At 54.8% G+C, this 22,500-nt stretch overlaps 1 protein-coding gene across 3 annotated transcripts in view; it reads right to left on the bottom strand.

Annotated features, from left to right (window-relative positions):
- Nucleotides 1–22,079, bottom strand: part of LOC137319386 (nck-associated protein 5-like) — a 58,017-nt gene extending 35,938 nt beyond the window's left edge. For 2 of the 3 annotated variants that reach the window (XM_067981612.1, XM_067981615.1), the window contains exons 1-3: nt 21,787–22,079; nt 8,120–8,245; nt 4,296–4,364 (exon numbers count right to left, since the gene is read on the bottom strand). In XM_067981612.1, coding sequence (XP_067837713.1) covers nt 4,296–4,364; nt 8,120–8,242 — 192 coding nt within the window. In that variant the 5' untranslated portion in view covers nt 8,243–8,245; nt 21,787–22,079. Of the gene's footprint in view, nt 1–4,295; nt 4,365–8,119; nt 8,246–12,116; nt 12,209–21,786 lie in introns of those variants that run through there. The other variant, XM_067981613.1, reaches the window with a different exon arrangement.
- Nucleotides 22,080–22,500: the final 421 nt, after the last annotated feature.

Genomic DNA, 22,500 nt, shown 5'->3' with positions numbered 1-22,500 from the left:
AACAAAACATGAGCTCAGCTTCTGGCAGCGAGAGTTCAGTGTAAGATAAAGCGATTATAACTGGGATTAACTGCAAACATAATTAAACATAGTCACATCCCTCTCCCAGGGTTAGATACAGAGTAAAGCTCCCTCTACACTGTCCCATCAAACGCTCCCAGGGCAGGTACAGGGTTAGATACAGAGTAAAGCTCCCTCTACACTGTCCCATCAAACACTCCCAGGGCAGGTACAGGGTTAGATACAGAGTAAAGCTCCCTCTACACTGTCCCATCAAACACTCCCAGGGCAGGTACAGGGTTAGATACAGAGTAAAGCTCCCTCTACACTGTCCCATTAAACACTCCCAGGGCAGGTACAGGGTGAGATACAGAGTAAAGCTCCTCTACACTGTCCCATCAAACACTCCCAAGGCAGGTACAGAGTTAGATACAGAGTAAAGCTCCCTCCACACTGTCCCATCAAACACTCCCAGGGCAGGTACAGGGTTAGATACAGAGCAAAGCTCCCTCTACACTGTCCCATCAAACACTCCCAGGGCAGGTACAGGGTTAGATAGAGAGTAAAGCTCCCTCTACACTGTCCCATCAAACACTCCCAGGGCAGGTACAGGGTTAGATACAGAGTAAAGCTCCCTCCACACTGTCCCATCAAACACTCCCAGGGCAGGTACAGGGTTAGATACAGAGTAAAGCTCCCTCTACACTGTCCCATCAAACACTCCCAGGGCAGGTACAGGGTTAGATACAGAGTAAAGCTCCCTCTACACTGTCCCATCAAACACTCCCAGGGTCAGGTACAGGGTTAGATACAGAGTAAAGCTCCCTCTACACTGTCCCATCAAACACTCCCAGGGCAGGTACAGGGTTAGATACAGAGTAAAGCTCCCTCTACACTGTCCCATCAAACACTCCCAGGGCAGGTACAGGGTTAGATACAGAGTAAAGCTCCCTCTACACTGTCCCATCAAACACTCCCAGGGCAGGTACAGGGTTAGATACAGAGTAAAGCTCCCTCTACACTGTCCCATCAAACACTTCCAGGGTCAGGTACAGGGTTAGATACAGAGTAAAGCTCCCTCTACACTGTCCCATCAAACACTCCCAGGGCAGGTACAGGGTTAGATACAGAGTAAAGCTCCCTCTACACTGTCCCATCAAACACTCCCAGGGCAGGTACAGCTCAGGTTAGATACAGAGTAAAGCTCCCTCTACACTGTCCCATCAAACACTCCCAGGGCAGGTACAGGGTTAGATACAGAGTAAAGCTCCCTCTACACTGTCCCATCAAACAATCCCAGGGCAGGTACAGGGTTAGATACAGAGTAAAGCTCCCTCTACACTGTCCCATCAAACACTCCCAGGGCAGGTACAGGGTTAGATACAGAGTAAAGCTCCCTCTACACTGTCCCATCAAACACTCCCAGGGTCAGGTACAGGGTTAGATACAGAGTAAAGCTCCCTCTACACTGTCCTATCAAACACTCCCAGGGCAGGTACAGGGTTAGATACAGAGTAAAGCTCCCTCTACACTGTCCCATCAAACACTCCCAGGGCAGGTACAGGGTTAGATACAGAGTAAAGCTCCCTCTACACTGTCCCATCAAACACTCCCAGGGCAGGTACAGGGTTAGATACAGAGTAAAGCTCCCTCTACACTGTCCCATCAAACACTCCCAGGGCAGGTACAGGGTTAGATACAGAGTAAAGCTCCCTCTACACTGTCCCATCAAACACTCCCAGGGCAGGTACAGAGTTAGATACAGAGTAAAGCTCCCTCTACACTGTCCCATCAAACACTCCCAGGGCAGGTACAGGGTTCGATACAGAGTAAAGCTCCCTCTACACTGTCCCATCAAACACTCCCAGGACAGTACAGGGTTAGATACAGAGTAAAGCTCCCTCTACACTGTCCCATCAAACACTCCCAGGGCAGGTACAGGGTTAGATACAGAGTAAAGCTCCCTCTACACTGTCCCATCAAACACTCCCAGGGCAGGTACAGGGTTCGATACAGATTAAAGTTCCCTCTACACTGTCCCATCAAACACTCCCAGGGCAGGTACAGGGTTAGATACAGAGTAAAGCTCCCTCTACACTGTCCCATCAAACACTCCCAGGGCAGGTACAGGGTTAGATACAGAGTAAAGCTCCCTCTACACTGTCCCATCAAACACTCCCAGGGCAGGTACAGGGTTAGATACAGAGTAAAGCTCCCTCTACACTGTCCCATCAAACACTCCCAGGGCAGGTACAGGGTTAGATACAGAGTAAAGCTCCCTCTACACTGTCCCATCAAACACTCCCAGGGCAGGTACAGGGTTAGATACAGAGTAAAGCTCCCACTACACTGTCCAATCAAACACTCCCAGGGCAGGTACAGGGTTAGATACAGAGTAAAGCTCCCTCTACACTGTCCCGTCAAACACTCCCAGGGCAGGTACAGGGTTAGATACAGAGTAAAGCTCCCTCTACACTGTCCCATCAAACACTCCCAGGGCAGGTACAGGGTTAGATACAGAGTAAAGCTCCCTCTACACTGTCCCGTCAAACACTCCCAGGGCAGGTACAGGGTTAGATACAGAGTAAAGCTCCCTCTACACTGTCCCATCAAACACTCCCAGGGCAGGTACAGGGTTAGATACAGAGTAAAGCTCCCTCGACACTGTCCCATCAAACACTCCCAGGGCAGGTACAGGGTTAGATACAGAGTAAAGCTCCCTCTACACTGTCCCATCAAACACTCCCAGGGCAGGTACAGGGTTAGATACAGAGTAAAGCTCCCTCTACACTGTCCCATCAAACACTCCCAGGGCAGGTACAGGGTTAGATACAGAGTAAAGCTCCCTCTACACTGTCCCATCAAACACTCCCAGGGCAGGTACAGAGTTAGATACAGAGTAAAGCTCCCTCCACACTGTCCCATCAAACACTCCCAGGGCAGGTACAGGGTTAGATACAGAGTAAAGCTCCCTCTACACTGTCCCATCAAACACTCCCAGGGCAGGTACAGGGTTAGATACAGAGTAAAGCTCCCTCTACACTGTCCCATCAAACACTCCCAGGGCAGGTACAGGGTTAGATACAGAGTAAAGCTCCCTCTACACTGTCCCATCAAACACTCCCAGGGCAGGTACAGGGTTAGATACAGAGTAAAGCTCCCTCTACACTGTCCCATCAAACACTCCCAGGGCAGGTACAGGGTTAGATACAGAGTAAAGCTCCCTCTACACTGTCCCGTCAAACACTCCCAGGGCAGGTACAGGGTTAGATACAGAGTAAAGCTCCCTCTACACTGTCCCATCAAACACTCCCAGGACAGGTACAGGGTTAGATACAGAGTAAAGCTCCCTCTACACTGTCCCATCAAACACTCCCAGGGCAGGTACAGGGTTAGATACAGAGTAAAGCTCCCTCTACACTGTCCCATCAAACACTCCCAGGGCAGGTACAGAGTTAGATACAGAGTAAAGCTCCCTCCACACTGTCCCATCAAACACTCCCAGGGCAGGTACAGAGTTAGATACAGAGTAAAGCTCCCTCCACACTGTCCCATCAAACACTCCCAGGGCAGGTACAGGGTTAGATACAGAGTAAAGCTCCCTCTACACTGTCCCATCAAACACTCCCAGGACAGGTACAGGGTTAGATACAGAGTAAAGCTCCCTCTGCACTGTCCCATCAAACACTCCCAGGGCAGGTACATGGTTGGATACAGAGTAAAGCTCCCTCTACACTGTCCCATCAAACACTCCCAGGGCAGGTACAGGGTTAGATACAGAGTAAAGCTCCCTCTACACTGTCCCATCAAACACTCCCAGGACAGGTACAGGGTTAGATACAGAGTAAAGCTCCCTCTACACTGTCCCATCAAACACTCCCAGGGCAGGTCCAGGGTTAGATACAGAGTAAAGCTCCCTCTACACTGTCCCATCAAACACTCCCAGGGCAGGTATTCCAATTCTGGCCTCTTGCCCATCCCCCGATTTCCATCGCTCCCACCATTGGCGGCCGTGCCTTCAGCTGCCTGGGCCCTGAGCTCTGGAATTCTCTCCCTAAACCTCTCCGCCTCTCTCTCTCTCTCCTCCTTTAGATGCTCCTTGAAAGCTACCTGTTTGACCAAGCTTGTGGTCACCTGTCCCTAATATCTCCTTATGTGGCTTGGTGTCAGTGTTTCTCTGATTTACGGTCCTGTGAAGCTCCTCGGGGACGTTTTGCAGTGTTTCAGACGCTGTATAAATGTAAGTAATTGTTGTATTACTTCTCTCGCATAACAAGGTTAGAGATGGGACATACCTCGTCCAGACATCGCTCGTACGCCTCTCTCTGAGTGTCGTTGGCCAGAGCCAGGGCTGTGTTCTCATCCTGGAATCAGAAATTCAGAACGTTAAGACTGCTCCATCAATCGGGTCCCACCCAACACAGATACCGAGATACTCTGCACAACTGGATCCAGTGTTTCTGACGATAGAGTTATTTACCCCACCCATTAAATCTCCACCCACTCTCCCCTCTCATGGACTCTCCCCCACCCATTAAATCTCCACCCACTCTCCCCTATCATGGACTCTCCCCACCCATTAAATCTCCACCCACTCTCCCCTATCATGGACTCTACCCCACCCATTAAATCTCCACCCACTCTCCCCTATCATGGACTCTCCCCCACCCATTAAATCTCCACCCACTCTCCCCTATCATGGACTCTACCCCACCCATTAAATCTCCACCCACTCTCCCCTATCATGGACTCTACCCACCCATTAAATCTCCACCCACTCTCCCCTCTCATGGACTCTCCCCCACCCATTAAATCTCCACCCACTCTCCCCTATCATGGACTCTCCCCCACCCATTAAATCTCCACCCACTCTCCCCTATCATGGACTCTACCCACCCATTAAATCTCCACCCACTCTCCCCTATCATGGACTCTATCCACCCATTAAATCTCCTCCCACTCTCCCCTATCATGGACTCTCCCCCACCCATTAAATCTCCACCCACTCTCCCCTATCATGGACTCTACCCACCCATTAAATCTCCACCCACTCTCCCCGATCATGGACTCTACCCACCCATTAAATCTCCACCCACTCTCCCCTATCATGGACTCTACCCACCCATTAAATCTCCACCCACTCTCCCCGATCATGGACTCTACCCACCCATTAAATCTCCTCCCACTCTCCCCTATCATGGACTCTCCCCCACCCATTAAATCTCCACCCACTCTCCCCTATCATGGACTCTACCCACCCATTAAATCTCCTCCCACTCTCCCCTATCATGGACTCTCCCCACCCATTAAATCTCCACCCACTCTCCCCTATCATGGACTCTACCCCACCCATTAAATCTCCACCCACTCTCCCCGATCATGGACTCTACCCACCCATTAAATCTCCACCCACTCTCCCCTATCATGGACTCTCCCCACCCATTAAATCTCCTCCCAATCTCCCCTATCATGGACTCTACCCACCCATTAAATTTCCTCCCACTCTCCCCGATCATGGACTCTATCCACTCATTAAATCTCCTCCCAATCTCCCCTATCATGGACTCTACCCACCCATTAAATCTCCTCCCAATCTCCCCTATCATGGACTCTACCCACACATTAAATCTCCTCCCAATCTCCCCTATCATGGACTCTCCCCACCCATTAAATCTCCTCCCACTCTCCCCTATCATGGACTCTCCCCCACCCATTAAATCTCCTCCCAATCTCCCCTATCATGGACTCTATCCACTCATTAAATCTCCTCCCACTCTCCCCTATCATCGACTCTCCCCACCCATTAAATCTCCTCCCACTCTCCCCTATCATGGACTCTATCCACTCATTAAATCTCCTCCCACTCTCCCCTATCATGGACTCACCCCACCCATTAAATCTCCTCCCACTCTCCCCTATCATGGACTCTATCCACTCATTAAATCTCCTCCCAATCTCCCCTATCATGGACTCTACCCACCCATTAAATCTCCTCCCACTCTCCCCTATCATGGACTCTCCCCACCCATTAAATCTCCTCCCAATCTCCCCTATCATGGACTCTACCCCACCCATTAAATCTCCACCCACTCTCCCCTATCATGGACTCTCCCCCACCCATTAAATCTCCACCCACTCTCCCCTATCATGGACTCTCCCCCACCCATTAAATCTCCACCCACTCTCCCCTATCATGGACTCTCCCCCACCCATTAAATCTCCACCCACTCTCCCCTATCATGGACTCTACCCACCCATTAAATCTCCACCCACTCTCCCCTATCATGGACTCTCCCCCACCCATTAAATCTCCTCCCACTCTCCCCTATCATGGACTCTCCCCACCCATTAAATCTCCACCCACTCTCCCCTATCATGGACTCTACCCACCCATTAAATCTCCTCCCAATCTCCCCTATCATGGACTCTCCCCACCCATTAAATCTCCTCCCAATCTCCCCTATCATGGACTCTACCCACCCATTAAATCTCCTCCCAATCTCCCCTATCATGGACTCTATCCACCCATTAAATCTCCACCCACTCTCCCCTATCATGGACTCTCCCCCACCCATTAAATCTCCACCCAATCTCCCCTATCATGGACTCTATCCACCCATTAAATCTCCACCCACTCTCCCCTATCATGGACTCTCCCCCACCCATTAAATCTCCACCCACTCTCCCCTATCATGGACTCTACCCACCCATTAAATCTCCTCCCAATCTCCCCTATCATGGACTCTACCCACCCATTAAATCTCCACCCACTCTCCCCTATCATGGACTCTCCCCCACCCATTAAATCTCCACCCAATCTCCCCTATCATGGACTCTCCCCCACCCATTAAATCTCCACCCAATCTCCCCTATCATGGACTCTCCCCACCCATTAAATCTCCTCCCACTCTCCCCTATCATGGACTCTCCCCACCCATTAAATCTCCTCCCACTCTCCCCTATCATGGACTCTCCCCCACCCATTAAATCTCCACCCAATCTCCCCTATCATGGACTCTCCCCCACCCATTAAATCTCCACCCAATCTCCCCTATCATGGACTCTCCCCACCCATTAAATCTCCTCCCACTCTCCCCTATCATGGACTCTCCCCACCCATTAAATCTCCTCCCACTCTCCCCTATCATGGACTCTATCCACCCATTAAATCTCCTCCCAATCTCCCCTATCATGGACTCTACCCACCCATTAAATCTCCACCCAATCTCCCCTATCATGGACTCTATCCACCCATTAAATCTCCTCCCACTCTCCCCTATCATGGACTCTACCCACCCATTAAATCTCCACCCAATCTCCCCTATCATGGCCTCTATCCACCCATTAAATCTCCACCCAATCTCCCCTATCATGGACTCTCCCCACCCATTTAATCTCCCCCTCCCACAGCCCATGTACACTCTCCCCTATCATGGACTCTCCCCACCCATTTAATCTCCCCCTCCCACAGCCCATATACACTCTCCCTACTGTCTGTTGACAGCCAATGAGTTGGGAGGCAGGCCGAGACGGGGTTTACAGCAGGACCCGCTGCAAGCTGCCAGTCTAGACTTTGTGGAATGTGTCTGGACAGTGGCCCTGCTCCCCAGACGCACTGGCCCTGTCTGTTGTATGGATTGCGTGTGCACAGAGGCAGCAATCGAGGCGCAGACAGGGAAAGGGAGCCTCATCTCTGCAATTAGACCCCAAACCCCTCTCCCTTACCCCCTCCCCAAAAGATGTTGGGGTGCAAGGACAGAAACCCCCCCCCCCAATAGACCTCATGCAGCGGGCAATTCGACTGTGGGAGCAGCATCGCAGGCGAGGTTGTTGCTTGGTGGAGTGGGGGGGGGTGCGGGGAGGGAGGGGGGAGAGGGGAGGGTCACTGGGCTACGTTCGGGAACCAGAACCCTGCTCGGGGGGCCTCCCACCCCCGCCCCTGCCCCCGCCCCGCTTGCGAGCAGCTAACTCTGGAGGGAAATCGACCCCAGTAGCCTGACTGTGCCCCCCCCCCCGGGCCACCCCGGGCTCGGTTACATGCTGGGCAGGCCCCCATTACTCACCGGGGTGGGGGGGAGAGTGGAGGTCGTACAGTAATAGAGTGACGGCCGCCTGTTACCTTCAGCGTCCGTAGTCTGTCCAGGAGCTCTGCTGGTCTGTCGTCCTCTCGCTCCCCGCTCTCCTCCTCCGGCCTGACTCGGGGGGCACGCTGCCTCTGGGCTGACGGATCCTCCGACATCATAACCTGCTCCGACACAACGTAAAGCACACGGTCGGGGGGTGATCTCCGCTACGCTCGTTCACCGACACAACATAAAGCACACGGTCAGGGGGGAATCTCTGCTACGCTCACTCACCGACTCAACGTAAAGCACACGGTCAGGGGGGAATCTCTGCTACGCTCGTTCACCGACACAACGTAAAGCACACGGTCAGGGGGGAATCTCTGCTACGCTCACTCACCGACTCAACGTAAAGCACACGGTCAGGGGGGAATCTCTGCTACGCTCGTTCACCGACTCAACGTAAAGCACACGGTCGGGGGGGAATCTCTGCTACGCTCACTCACCGACTCAACGTAAAGCACACGGTCGGGGAGGGGATCTCTGCTACGCTCACTCACCGACTCAACGTAAAGCACACGGTCAGGGGGGGATCTCTGCTACGCTCGTTCACCGACTCAACATAAAGCACACGGTCGGGGGGTGATCTCTGCTACGCTCGTTCACCGACACAACGTAAAGCACACGGTCAGGGGGGAATCTCTGCTACGCTCGTTCACCGACTCAACGTAAAGCACACGGTCGGGGGGGAATCTCTGCTACGCTCACTCACCGACACAACGTAAAGCACACGGTCGGGGAGGGGATCTCTGCTACGCTCACTCACCGACTCAACGTAAAGCACACGGTCAGGGGGGGGATCTCTGCTATGCTCACTCACCGACTCAACGTAAAGCACACGATCGGGGGGAATCTCTGCTACGCTCGTTCACCGACACAACGTAAAGCACACAGTCGGGGGGGAATCTCCACTACGCTCACTCACCGACACAACGTAAAGCACACGGTCAGGGGGGGAATCTCCGCTACGCTCACTCACCGACACAACGTAAAGCACACGGTCGGGGGGGAATCTCCACTACGCTCACTCACCGACACAACGTAAAGCACACGGTCAGGGGGGGAATCTCCGCTACGCTCACTCACCGACACAACGTAAAGCACACGGTCGGGGGAAATCTACACTACGCTCACTCACCGACACAACGTAAAGCACACGGTCAGGGGGGGAATCTCTGCTACGCTCACTCACCGACTCAACGTAAAGCACACGGTCAGGGGGGGAATCTCCGCTACGCTCACTCACCGACTCAACGTAAACCACAAGGTCAGGGGGGAATCTCCGCTACGCTCACTCACCGACTCAACGTAAACCACAAGGTCAGGGGGGAATCTCTGCTACGCTCACTCACCGACTCAACGTAAACCACAAGGTCAGGGGGGAATCTCTGCTACGCTCACTCACCGACTCAACGTAAAGCACACGGTCAGGGGGGAATCTCTGCTACGCTCACTCACCGACTCAACGTAAAGCACACGGTCAGGGGGGGAATCTCCGCTACGCTCACTCACCGACTCAACGTAAACCACAAGGTCAGGGGGGAATCTCTGCTACACTCACTCACCGACTCAACGTAAACCACAAGGTCAGGGGGGAATCTCTGCTACGCTCACTCACCGACTCAACGTAAAGCACACGGTCAGGGGGGAATCTCTGCTACGCTCACTCACCGACTCAACGTAAACCACAAGGTCAGGGGGGAATCTCTGCTACGCTCACTCACCGACTCAACGTAAAGCACACGGTCAGGGGGGAATCTCCGCTACGCTCACTCACCGACACAACGTAAAGCACACGGTCAGGGGGGAATCTCCGCTACGCTCACTCACCGACTCAACGTAAAGCACACGGTCAGGGGGGAATCTCCGCTACGCTCGTTCACCGACTCAACGTAAAGCACACGGTCAGGGGGGAATCTCTTCTACGCTCACTCACCGACTCAACGTAAATCACACGGTCAGGGGGGAATCTCCGCTACGCTCGTTCACCGACTCAACGTAAAGCACACGGTCGGGGGGAATCTCCGCTACGCTCACTCAACGACACAACGTAAAGCACACGGTCGGGGGGTGATCTCTGCTACGCTCGTTCACCGACACAACGTAAAGCACACGGTCAGGGGGGAATCTCTGCTACGCTCACTCACCGACACAACGTAAAGCACACGGTCAGGGGGGAATCTCCGCTACGCTCACTCACCGACACAACGTAAAGCACACGGTCGGGGGGTGATCTCTGCTACGCTCGTTCACCGACACAACGTAAAGCACACGGTCAGGGGGGAATCTCTGCTACGCTCACTCACCGACACAACGTAAAGCACACAGTCGGGGGGGAATCTCCGCTACGCTCACTCACCGACTCAACGTAAAGCACACGGTCGGGGGGGGATCTCTGCTACGCTCACTCACCAACTCAACGTAAAGCACACGGTCGGGGGGTGATCTCTGCTACGCTCACTCACCGACACAACGTAAAGCACACGGTCGGGGGGGAATCTCTGCTACGCTCGTTCACCGACACAACGTAAAGCACACGGTCAGGGGGGAATCTCTGCTACGCTCGTTCACCGACACAACGTAAAGCACACGGTCAGGGGGAATCTCTGCTGCGCTCACTCACCGACTCAACGTAAAGCACACGGTCGGGGGGTGATCTCTGCTACGCTCGTTCACCGACACAACGTAAAGCACACAGTCGGGGGGATCTCTGCTACGCTCACTCACCGACTCAACGTAAAGCACACGGTCAGGGGGAATCTCTGCTACGCTCACTCACCGACTCAACGTAAAGCACACGGTCAGGGGGGAATCTCTGCTACGCTCACTCACCGACACAACGTAAAGCACACGGTCAGGGGGGAATCTCTGCTACGCTCACTCACCGACTCAACGTAAACCACAAGGTCAGGGGGGAATCTCTGCTACGCTCACTCACCGACTCAACGTAAAGCACACGGTCAGGGGGGAATCTCTGCTATGCTCGTTCACCGACTCAACGTAAAGCACACGGTCGGGGGGGATCTCTGCTACGCTCGTTCACCGACACAACGTAAAGCACACGGTCGGGGGGGAATCTCTGCTACGCTCGTTTCACCGACACAACGTAAAGCACACGGTCGGGGGGGAATCTCTGCTACGCTCGTTCACCGACACAACGTAAAGCACACGGTCAGGGGGGAATCTCTGCTATGCTCGTTCACCGACACAACGTAAAGCACACGGTCAGGGGGGAATCTCTGCTATGCTCGTTCACCGACACAACGTAAAGCACACGGTCAGGGGGAATCTCTGCTACGCTCGTTCACCGACACAACGTAAAGCACACGGTCGGGGGGGAATCTCTGCTACGCTCGTTCACCGACACAACGTAAAGCACACGGTCAGGGGGTAATCTCTGCTACGCTCGTTCACCGACACAACGTAAAGCACACGGTCAGGGGGTGATCTCTGCTACGCTCACTCACCGACACAACGTAAAGCACACGGTCGGGGGGATCTCTGCTACGCTCACTCACCGACGCAACGTAAATCACACGGTCGGGGGGTGATCTCTGCTACGCTCACTCACCGACACAACGTAAAGCACATGGACGGGGGGATCTCTGCTACGCTCGCTCACTGACACAACGTAAAGCACACTGACGGGGAGGGGATCTCTGCTACGCTCGCTCACCGACACAACGTAAATCACACTGACGGGGAGGGGATCTCTGCTACGCTCGCTCACCGACACAACGTAAATCACACGGACGGGGAGGGGAACTCTGCTACGCTCGCTCACCGACACAACGTAAATCACACTGACGGGGAGGGGATCTCTGCTACGCTCGCTCACCGACACAACGTAAATCACACGGACGGGGAGGGGATCGCTGCTACGCTCGCTCACCGACACAACGTAAAGCACACGGTCGGGGTGGGGGGATCTCTGCTACGCTCGCTTCACGATCAACGACACATCGAACTCCTTTCAGGTATTGAACGGAATACCTTCCGTCTTTCGGATGAGACGTTAAACCGAGGCCCCGTCTGCCCCTCTCAGGTGGATGTAAAAGATCCCACGGCCACTATTTCGAAGAAGAGCAGAGGGAGGGGAGTTCTCCCCGGTGTTCTGGGGGCCGATATTTATCCCTCAACCAACATCACTTGAAAAAAAACAGATTATCTGGTCATTTATCACATCGCTGTTTGTGGGATCTTGCTGTGCGCAAATTGACTGCTGCATTTCCTACATTACAACAGTGGCTACACTTCAAAAAAAAAGTACTCTATTGGCTGTGAAACGGTTCGGGACGTCCTGAGACGGTGAGGGGCGCCAGATATAAAAGCTCTGTGAAGGTTTAATTGGTAGGAATCACCTCCTGGCTAAAAGGTCAGTCCAGCATCGGAATGGAGATCAGTGAAAAAACAGGGAATTGGTTCAAGGGGAGAGGGAGCTCTGGTGTGGGACAGATTCACGTTACATTAATGAGCCTGTGCTCGTATTTTCATTCCTCCACAGCCTGCATTTGATGCGAGGATTTCAGGATTAACACGCTGATTAAAGACTTCCAAATCATTCCGTTCAAAAGCCACTCAGCTGCATCTCTGCCAGGTCTGGAATGGTGAACAGCTCATTTCTACCTCAGGATTAAACCCTGAACTGAGCTTAATAGAGGTCAGAGAGCAGTGTGTGAGGTAGGACATCGGGTGAGATACAGAGTAAAGCTCCCTCTACACTGTCCCATCAAACACTCCCAGGGCAGGTACAGGGTTAGATACAGAGTAAAGCTCCCTCTACACTGTCCCATCAAACACTCCCAGGGCAGGTACAGGGTTAGATACAGAGTAAAGCTCCCTCTACACTGTCCCATCAAACACTCCCAGGGCCGGTACAGGGTTAGATACAGAGTAAAGCTCCCTCTACACTGTCCCATCAAACACTCCCAGGGCAGGTACAGGGTTAGATACAGAGTAAAGCTCCCTCTACACTGTCCCATCAAACACTCCCAGGGCCGGTACAGGGTTAGATACAGAGTAAAGCTCCCTCTACACTGTCCCATCAAACACTCCCAGGGCAGGTACAGGGTTAGATACAGAGTAAAGCTCCCTCTACACTGTCCCATCAAACACTCCCAGGGCAGGTACAGGGTTAGATACAGAGTAAAGCTCCCTCTACACTGTCCCATCAAACACTCCCAGGGCAGGTACAGGGTTAGACACAGAGTAAAGCTCCCTCTACACTGTCCCAGCAAACACTCCCAGGGCAGGTACAGGGTTAGATACAGAGTAAAGCTCCCTCTACACTGTCCCATCAAACACTCCCAGGGCAGGTACAGGGTTAGACACAGAGTAAAGCTCCGTCTACACTGTCCCATCAAACACGCCCAGGGCCAGGTACAGGGTTCGATACAGAGTAAAGCTCCCTCTACACTGTCCCGTCAATCACTCCCAGGGCAGGTACAGGGTGAGATACAGAGTAAAGCTCCCTCTACACTGTCCCATCAAACACTCCCAGGGCAGGTACAGGGTTAGATACAGAGTAAAGCTCCGTCTACACTGTCCCATCAAACACTCCCAGGGCAGGTACAGGGTTAGATACAGAGTAAAGCTCCCTCTACACTGTCCCGTCAAACACTCCTAGGGCAGGTACAGTGTTAGATACAGAGTAAAGCTCCCTCTACACTGTCCCAGCAAACACTCCCAGGGCAGGTACAGGGTTAGATACAGAGTAAAGCTCCCTCTACACTGTCCCGTCAAACACTCCCAGGGCAGGTACAGGGTTAGATACAGAGTAAAGCTCTCTCTACACTGCCCCATCAAACACTCCCAGGGCAGGTACAGCACGGGTTAGGTGCAGAGTAAAGCTCCCTCTATATTGTCCCATCAAACACTCCCAGGGCCAGGTACAGCATGGGTTAGATTCAGAGTAAAGCTCCCTCTACACTGTCCCATCAAACATTCCCAGGGATAGGTACAGGGTGAGATACAGAGTAAAGCTCCCTCCACACTGTCCCATCAAACACTCGCAGGGTCAGGTACAGGGTTAGATACAGAGTGAAGCTCCCTCTACACTGTCCCATCAAACACTCCCAGGGCAGATACAGCACGGGTTAGATGCAGAGTAAAGCTCCTTCCACACTGTCCCATCAAACACTCCCAGGGCAGGTACAGGGTCAGATACAGAGTAAAGCTCCCTCTACACTGTCCCATCAAACACTCCCAAGGCAGGTACAGAGTTAGATACGGAGTAAAGCTCCCTCTACACTGTCCCATCAAACACTCCCAGGGCCGGGACAGGGTTAGATGGAGAGTAAAGCTCCCAATACACTGTCCCATCAAACACTCCCAGGGCAGGTACAGGGTTGGATACAGAGTAAAGCTCCATCTACACTGTCCCATCAAACACTCCCAGGACAGGTACAGGGTTGGATACAGAGTAAAGCTCCCTCCACACTGTCCCATAAAACACTCCCAGGGCAGGTACAGGGTCAGATACAGAGTAAAGCTCCGTCTACACTGTCCCATTAAACACTCCCAGGGCAGGTACAGGGTTAGATACAGAGTAAAGCTCCCTCTACACTGTCCCATCAAACACTCCCAGGGGCAGGTACAGGGTTAGATACAGAGTAAAGCTCCCTCTACACTGTCCCATCAAACACTCCCAGGGCAGGTACAGGGTTAGATACAGAGTAAAGCTCCCTCTACACTGTCCCATCAAACACTCCCAGGATAGGTACAGGGTTAGATACAGACTAAAGTTCCCTCTACACTGTCCCATCAAACACTCCCAGGGCAGGGACAGGGTTAGATACAGAGTAAAGCTCCCTCCACACTGTCCCATCAAACACTCCCAGGGCAGGTACAGGGTTAGATACAGAGTAAAGCTCCCTCCACACTGTCCCATCAAACACTCCCAGAGCAGGTACAGGGTTAGATACAGAGTAAAGCTCCCTCCACACTGTCCCATCAAACACTCCCAGGGCAGGTACAGGGTTAGATACAGAGTAAAGCTCCCTCGACACTGTCCCATCAAACACTCCCAGGGCAGGTACAGGGTTAGATACAGAGTAAAGCTCCCTCTACACTGTCCCATCAAACACTCCCAGGGCAGGTACAGGGTTAGATACAGAGTAAAGCTCCCCCTACACTGTCCCATCAAACACTCCCAGGGCAGGTACAGGGTTAGATACAGAGTAAAGCTCCCTCTACACTGTCCCGTCAAACACTCCCAGGGCAGGTACAGGGTTAGATACAGAGTAAAGCTCCCTCTACACTGTCCCATCAAACAATCCCAGGGCAGGTACAGAGTTAGATACGGAGTAAAGCTCCCTCTACACTGTCCCATCAAACACTCCCAGGGCCGGGACAGGGTTAGATAGAGAGTAAAGCTCCCAATACACTGTCCCATCAAACACTCCCAGGATAGGTACAGGGTTAGATACAGAGTAAAGTTCCCTCTACACTGTCCCATCAAACACTCCCAGGGCAGGGACAGGGTTAGATACAGAGTAAAGCTCCCTCCACACTGTCCCATCAAACACTCCCAGGCAGGTACAGGGTTAGATACAGAGTAAAGCTCCCTCTACACTGTCCCATCAAACACTCCCAGGGCAGGTACAGGGTTAGATACAGAGTAAAGCTCCCTCCACACTGTCCCATCAAACACTCCCAGGGCAGGTACAGGGTTAGATACAGAGTAAAGCTCCCTCCACACTGTCCCATCAAACACTCCCAGGGCAGGTACAGGGTTAGATACAGAGTAAAGCTCCCTCCACACTGTCCCATCAAACACTCCCAGGGCAGGTACAGGGTTAGATACAGAGTAAAGCTCCCCCTACACTGTCCCATCAAACACTCCCAGGGCAGGTACAGGGTTAGATACAGAGTAAAGCTCCCTCTACACTGTCCCGTCAAACACTCCCAGGGCAGGTACAGGGTTAGATACAGAGTAAAGCTCCCTCTACACTGTCCCATCAAACACTCCCAGGGCAGGTACAGGGTTAGATACAGAGTAAAGCTCCCTCTACACTGTCCCATCAAACAGTCCCAGGGCAGGTACAGGGTTAGATACAGAGTGAAGCTCCCTCTACACTGTCCCATCAAACACTCCCAGGGGCAGGTACAGGGTTAGATACAGAGTAAAGCTCCCTCTACACTGTCCCATCAAACACTCCCAGGGCAGGTACAGGGTTAGATACAGAGTAAAGCTCCCCCTACACTGTCCCATCAAACACTCCCAGGGCAGGTACAGGGTTAGATACAGAGTAAAGCTCCCTCTACACTGTCCCATCAAACACTCCCAGGGCAGGTACAGGGTTAGATACAGAGTAAAGCTCCCTCTACACTGTCCCATCAAACACTCCCAGGGCAGGTACAGGGTTAGATACAGAGTAAAGCTCCCTCTGCACTGTCCCATCAAACACTCCCAGGGCAGGTACAGGGTTAGATACAGAGTAAAGCTCCCTCTACACTGTCCCATCAAACACTCCCAGGGCAGGTACAGGGTTAGATACAGAGTAAAGCTCCCTCTGCACTGTCCCATCAAACACTCCCAGGGCAGGTACAGGGTTAGATACAGAGTAAAGCTCCCTCCACACTGTCCCATCAAACACTCCCAGGGCAGGTACAGGGTTAGATGCAGAGTAAAGCTCCCTCCACACTGTCCCATCAAACACTCACAGGGCAGGTACAGGGTTAGATACAGAGTAAAGCTCCCTCCACACTGTCCCATCAAACACTCCCAGGGCAGGTACAGGGTTAGATACAGAGCAAAGCTCCCTCTACACTGTCCCATCAAACACTCCCAGGGCAGGTACAGGGTTAGATACAGAGTAAAGCTCCCTCTACACTGTCCCATCAAACACTCCCAGGGCAGGTACAGGGTTAGATACAGAGTAAAGCTCCCTCTACACTGTCCCATCAAACACTCCCAGGGCAGGTACAGGGTTAGATACAGAGTCAAGCTCCCTCTACACTGTCCCATCAAACACTCCCAGGGCAGGTACAGGGTTAGATACAGAGTAAAGCTCCCTCTACACTGTCCCATCAAACACTCCCAGGGACAGGTACAGGGTTAGATACAGAGTAAAGCTCCCTCTACACTGTCCCGTCAAACACTCCCAGGGCAGGTACAGGGTTAGATACAGAGTAAAGCTCCCTCTACACTGTCCCATCAAACACTCCCAGGGACAGGTAAAGGGTTAGATACAGAGTAAAGCTCCCTCTACACTGTCCCATCAAACACTCCCATTTATAGAGCACCTTTAATGTAGTAAAACGTCCCCAAGGCACTTCCCAGGAGCGTAAATCAGACAAAATTTGCCCCCGAGCCACATCAGGATAGTTTCGGACTGGTGACCAAAAGCTTTATCAAAGTGATTGGTTTTAAGGAGCCTCTTGAAGGAGGAGAGAGAAACTTGCATTTATCGAGCACCTTTCACAACGTCCTAAAGCGCTTTACAGCCAATGAAGTACTTTCTATTTGAAGGGTCGTCACTGTTGTAATGTGGGGAACGCGGCAGACAATTGTCGCACAGCAAGATCCCACAAACGGCAATGTGATAAATGACCAGATGATCTGTTTCAGTGATGTTGGTTCAGGGATAAATATCGGCCCCAGGACACCGGGGAGAACTCCCCCCTGCTCTTCTTCGAAATAGTGGCCGTGGGATCTTTTACACCCACCTGAGAGGGGCAGACGGGGCCTCGGTTTAATGTCTCATCCGAAAGACGGCACCTCCAACACTGCAGCGTTCCCTCAGTACTGACCCTCCGACAGTGCGGAGCTCCCTCAGTACTGACCCTCCGACAGTGCAACGCTCCCTCAGTACTGACCGTCCGACAGTGCGGCGCTCCCTCAGCACTGACCCTCCGACAGTGCAACGCTCCCTCAGTACTGACCGTCCGACAGTGCAACGCTCCCTCAGTACTGACCCTCCGACAGTGCGGCGCTCCCTCAGTACCGACCCTCCGACAGTGCGGCCCTCCCTCAGTACTGACCCTCCGACAGTGCGGCGCTCCCTCAGTACTGACCCTCCGACAGTGCGGCGCTCCCTCAGTACTGACCCTCCGACAGTGCGGCGCTCCCTCAGTACTGACCCTCCGACAGTGCGGCGCTCCCTCAGTACTGACCCTCCGACAGTGCGGCGCTCCCTCAGTACTGACCCTCCGACAGTGCGGCGCTCCCTCAGTACTGACCCTCCGACAGTGCGGCGCTCCCTCAGTACTGACCCTCCGACAGTGCGGCGCTCCCTCAGTACTGACCCTCCGACAGTGCGGCGCTCCCTCAGTACTGACCCTCCGACAGTGCGGCGCTCCCTCAGTACTGACCCTCCGACAGTGCGGCGCTCCCTCAGTACCGCCCCTCCGACAGTGCGGCGCTCCCTCAGTACCGACCCTCCGACAGTGCGGCGCTCCCTCAGTACCGACCCTCCGACAGTGCGGCGCTCCCTCAGTACCGACCCTCCGACAGTGCGGCGCTCCCTCAGTACCGACCCTCCGACAGTGCGGCGCTCCCTCAGTACTGACCCTCCGACAGTGCGACGCTCCCTCAGTACTGACCCTCCGACAGTGCAGCACTCCCTCAGTACCGACCCTCCGACAGTGCGGCGCTCCCTCAGTACCGACCCTCCGACAGTGCGGCGCTCCCTCAGTACCGACCCTCCGACAGTGCGGTGCTCCCTCAGTTCCGACCCTCCGACAGTGCGGCGCTCCCTCAGTACCGACCCTCCGACAGTGCGGCGCTCCCTCAGTACCGACCCTCCGACAGTGCGGCGCTCCCTCAGTACTGACCCTCCGACAGTGCGGCGCTCCCTCAGTACTGACCCTCCGACAGTGCGGCGCTCCCTCAGTACCGACCCTCCGACAGTGCAGCACTCCCTCAGTACTGACCCTCCGACAGTGCGGCGCTCCCTCAGCACTGACCCTCCGACAGTGCGGCGCTCCCTCAGCACTGACCCTCCGACAGTGCGGCGCTCCCTCAGTACTGACCCTCCGACAGTGCGACGCTCCCTCAGTACCGACCCTCCGACAGTGTGGCGCTCCCTCAGTCCTGACCCTCCGACAGTGCGGCGCTCCCTCAGTACCGACCCTCCGACAGTGCGGCGCTCCCTCAGTACCGACCCTCCGACAGTGCGGCGCTCCCTCAGTACCGACCCTCCGACAGTGCGGCGCTCCCTCAGTACCGACCCTCCGACAGTGCGGCGCTCCCTCAGTACCGACCCTCCGACAGTGCGGCGCTCCCTCAGTACCGACCCTCCGACAGTGCGGTGCTCCCTCAGTTCCGACCCTCCGACAGTGCGGCGCTCCCTCAGTACCGACCCTCCGACAGTGCGGCGCTCCCTCAGTACTGACCCTCCGACAGTGCGGCGCTCCCTCAGTACTGACCCTCCGACAGTGCGGCGCTCCCTCAGTACTGACCCTCCGACAGTGCGGCGCTCCCTCAGTACCGACCCTCCGACAGTGCAGCACTCCCTCAGTACTGACCCTCCGACAGTGCGGCGCTCCCTCAGCACTGACCCTCCGACAGTGCGGCGCTCCCTCAGCACTGACCCTCCGACAGTGCGGCGCTCCCTCAGTACTGACCCTCCGACAGTGCGACGCTCCCTCAGTACCGACCCTCCGACAGTGCAGCACTCCCTCAGTACTGACCCTCCGACAGTGCGGCGCTCCCTCAGTACCGACCCTCCGACAGTGCGGCGCTCCCTCACTACTGCCCCTCCGACAGTGCGGCGCTCCCTCAGTACTGACCCTCCGACAGTGCGGCGCTCCCTCAGTCCTGACCCTCCGACAGTGCGGCGCTCCCTCAGTACTGACCCTCCGACAGTGCGGCGCTCCCTCAGTACCGACCCTCCGACAGTGCGGCGCTCCCTCAGTACAGACCCTCCGACAGTGCGGCGCTCCCTCAGTACCGACCCTCCGACAGTGCGGCGCTCCCTCAGTACCGACCCTCCGACAGTGCAGCGCTCCCTCAGTACTGACCCTCCGACAGTGCGGCGCTCCCTCAGTACCGACCCTCCGACAGTGCGGCGCTCCCTCAGTACTGACCCTCCGACAGTGCGACGCTCCCTCAGTACTGACCCTCCGACAGTGCGGCACTCCCTCAGTACCGACCCTCCGACAGTGCGACGCTCCCTCAGTACTGACCCTCCGACAGTGCGGCACTCCCTCAGTACCGACCCTCCGACAGTGCGGCGCTCCCTCAGTACCGACCCTCCGACAGTGCGGCGCTCCCTCAGTACCGACCCTCCGACAGTGCGGCGCTCCCTCAGTACTGACCCTCCGACAGTGCAGCGCTCCCTCAGTACTGACCCTCCGACAGTGCGACGCTCCCTCAGTACTGACCCTCCGACAGTGCGGCACTCCCTCAGTACCGACCCTCCGACAGTGCGGTGCTCCCTCAGTACCGACCCTCCGACAGTGCCGTGCTCCCTCAGTACCGACCCTCCGACAGTGCGGCGCTCCCTCAGTACCAACCCTCCGACAGTGCGGCGCTCCCTCAGTACTGACCCTCCGACAGTGCGGCGCTCCCTCAGTACTGACCCTCCGACAGTGCGGCGCTCCCTCAGTACTGACCCTCCGACAGTGCGGCGCTCCCTCAGTACTGACCCTCCGACAGTGCGGCGCTCCCTCAGTACTGACCCTCCGACAGTGCAGCACTCCCTCAGTACTGACCCTCCGACTGTGCGGCGCTCCCTCAGTACTGACCCTCCGACAGTGCGGCGCTCCCTCAGTACCGACCCTCCGACAGTGCGGCGCTCCCTCAGTACTGACCCTCCGACAGTGCGGCGCTCCCTCAGGACTGACCCTCCGACAGTGCGGCGCTCCCTCAGCACTGCGCTGGGAGTGTCGTCCTGGACTCTGGGGTTCAAGTCTCTGGAGCAGGGCTCGGACCCTCGACCTTCTGACTGAGGGACGAGAGAGAGAGAGCCTCCCACTGAGACACGGCTGACTCAGGAATCACGTAGCCTGGGACCTCCTGCGGGCCTGGCTCAGTCCCCAACACAGAAAGAGCAAAATCTTTTAACCAATTCAGTCCCTCCCTCTCGGCCATAAGGGGCCATACTGTCTGTCCCTGTCCCGCACGGTACGATTCTCCCTTCCCCCTCCGCTCAAGACCACGGAGAGAGCGTGAATACATCCCAGGGACCACATTCACGCACTCATGGAATCATACAGCACAGAAGGAGGCCATTCGTCCCATCGTGCCTGTGCTGTCTCTTTGAAAGAGCTGTCCGATTAGTCCCACTCCCCCCCTGCTCTTTCCCCGTAGCCCTGCAAATTTTTCCCCTTCAATTATTTATCAATTCCCCTTTTGAAAGTTATTATTGAATCTGCTCCCACCGCCCTCTCAGGCAGCGCGTTCCAGATCATCACAACTCGCTGCGTAAAAAACATTCTCCTCATCTCCCCCCCCTCTGGTTCTTTCCCCAATTATCTTAAATCTGTGTCCTCTGGTTACCGACCCTCCTGCCACTGGAAACAGTCTCTCCCCATCGACTCTATCAAAACCCCCTCATGATTTTGATCACCTCTATTAAATCTCCCCCTTAACCTTCTCTGCTCTAAGGAGAACAATCCCAGCTTCTCCAGTCTCTCCGCATAGAGAGATGCACAAAACACAACAACATTGTTCGCTGAGATGTAATGGTCAGCCGGCAGGTCCCAGACAAACACTTACCTCGATCCCGGCCAGACTCGGGGCTAGACGTAACGCAGACACCGGGTAATCAGCACAGGCCTCAGAGAGAGTCGCAGCATCTCGACCCGGGGACTCGAAGGCACAGACTTTTTTTCAAGGGCCTCGGATTGCTGCTGGGACAGAATAGGAGAGAGAGAGAGAGAGAGCCCTTTAGTCAAATTGTTGTCTCTGAATTCCCTGTGATGGAGCCGCACACACACACAATATAGGTCACTAACCTCACAGGCTAGTGCTCCCTCTCTCTCTGCCTCTCTCTCTCTCTCTCTGTCTCTATCTCCCTCCCTCCTCCCTCTCTCTCTGCCTCTCTGCCTCTCTCTCTCTGTCTCTATCTCCCTCCCCGCTCCCTCTCTCTCTCTCTCTCTGTCTCTATCTCCCTCCCCCCTCCCTCTCTCTCTCTCTGTCTCTATCTCCCTCCCTCCTCCCTCTCTCTCTGCCTCTCTCTCTCTGTCTCTATCTCCCTCCCCCCTCCCTCTCTCTCTCTCTCTGTCTCTATCTCCCTCCCTCCTCCCTCTCTCTCCCTCCCTCTCTCTCTCTCTCTGTGTCTCTATCTCCCTCCTCCCTCTCCCTCTCTCTCTGTCTCTCTCTCTCTCTGTCTCTATCTCCCTCCTCCCTCCCTCTCCCTCTCTCTCTCTCTCCCTCTGTGTCTCTCTCTCCCTTCCTCCCTCTCTCTCTCTCTGCCTCTCTCTCTCTCTC

The sequence above is a fragment of the Heptranchias perlo genome, unplaced genomic scaffold (assembly GCF_035084215.1).
Source record: "Heptranchias perlo isolate sHepPer1 unplaced genomic scaffold, sHepPer1.hap1 HAP1_SCAFFOLD_830, whole genome shotgun sequence".
Lineage (NCBI taxonomy): Eukaryota > Metazoa > Chordata > Chondrichthyes > Hexanchiformes > Hexanchidae > Heptranchias > Heptranchias perlo.
Note: the sequence above shows the minus strand (reverse complement) of the source record. Positions and strands in the feature narration are given on the sequence as shown.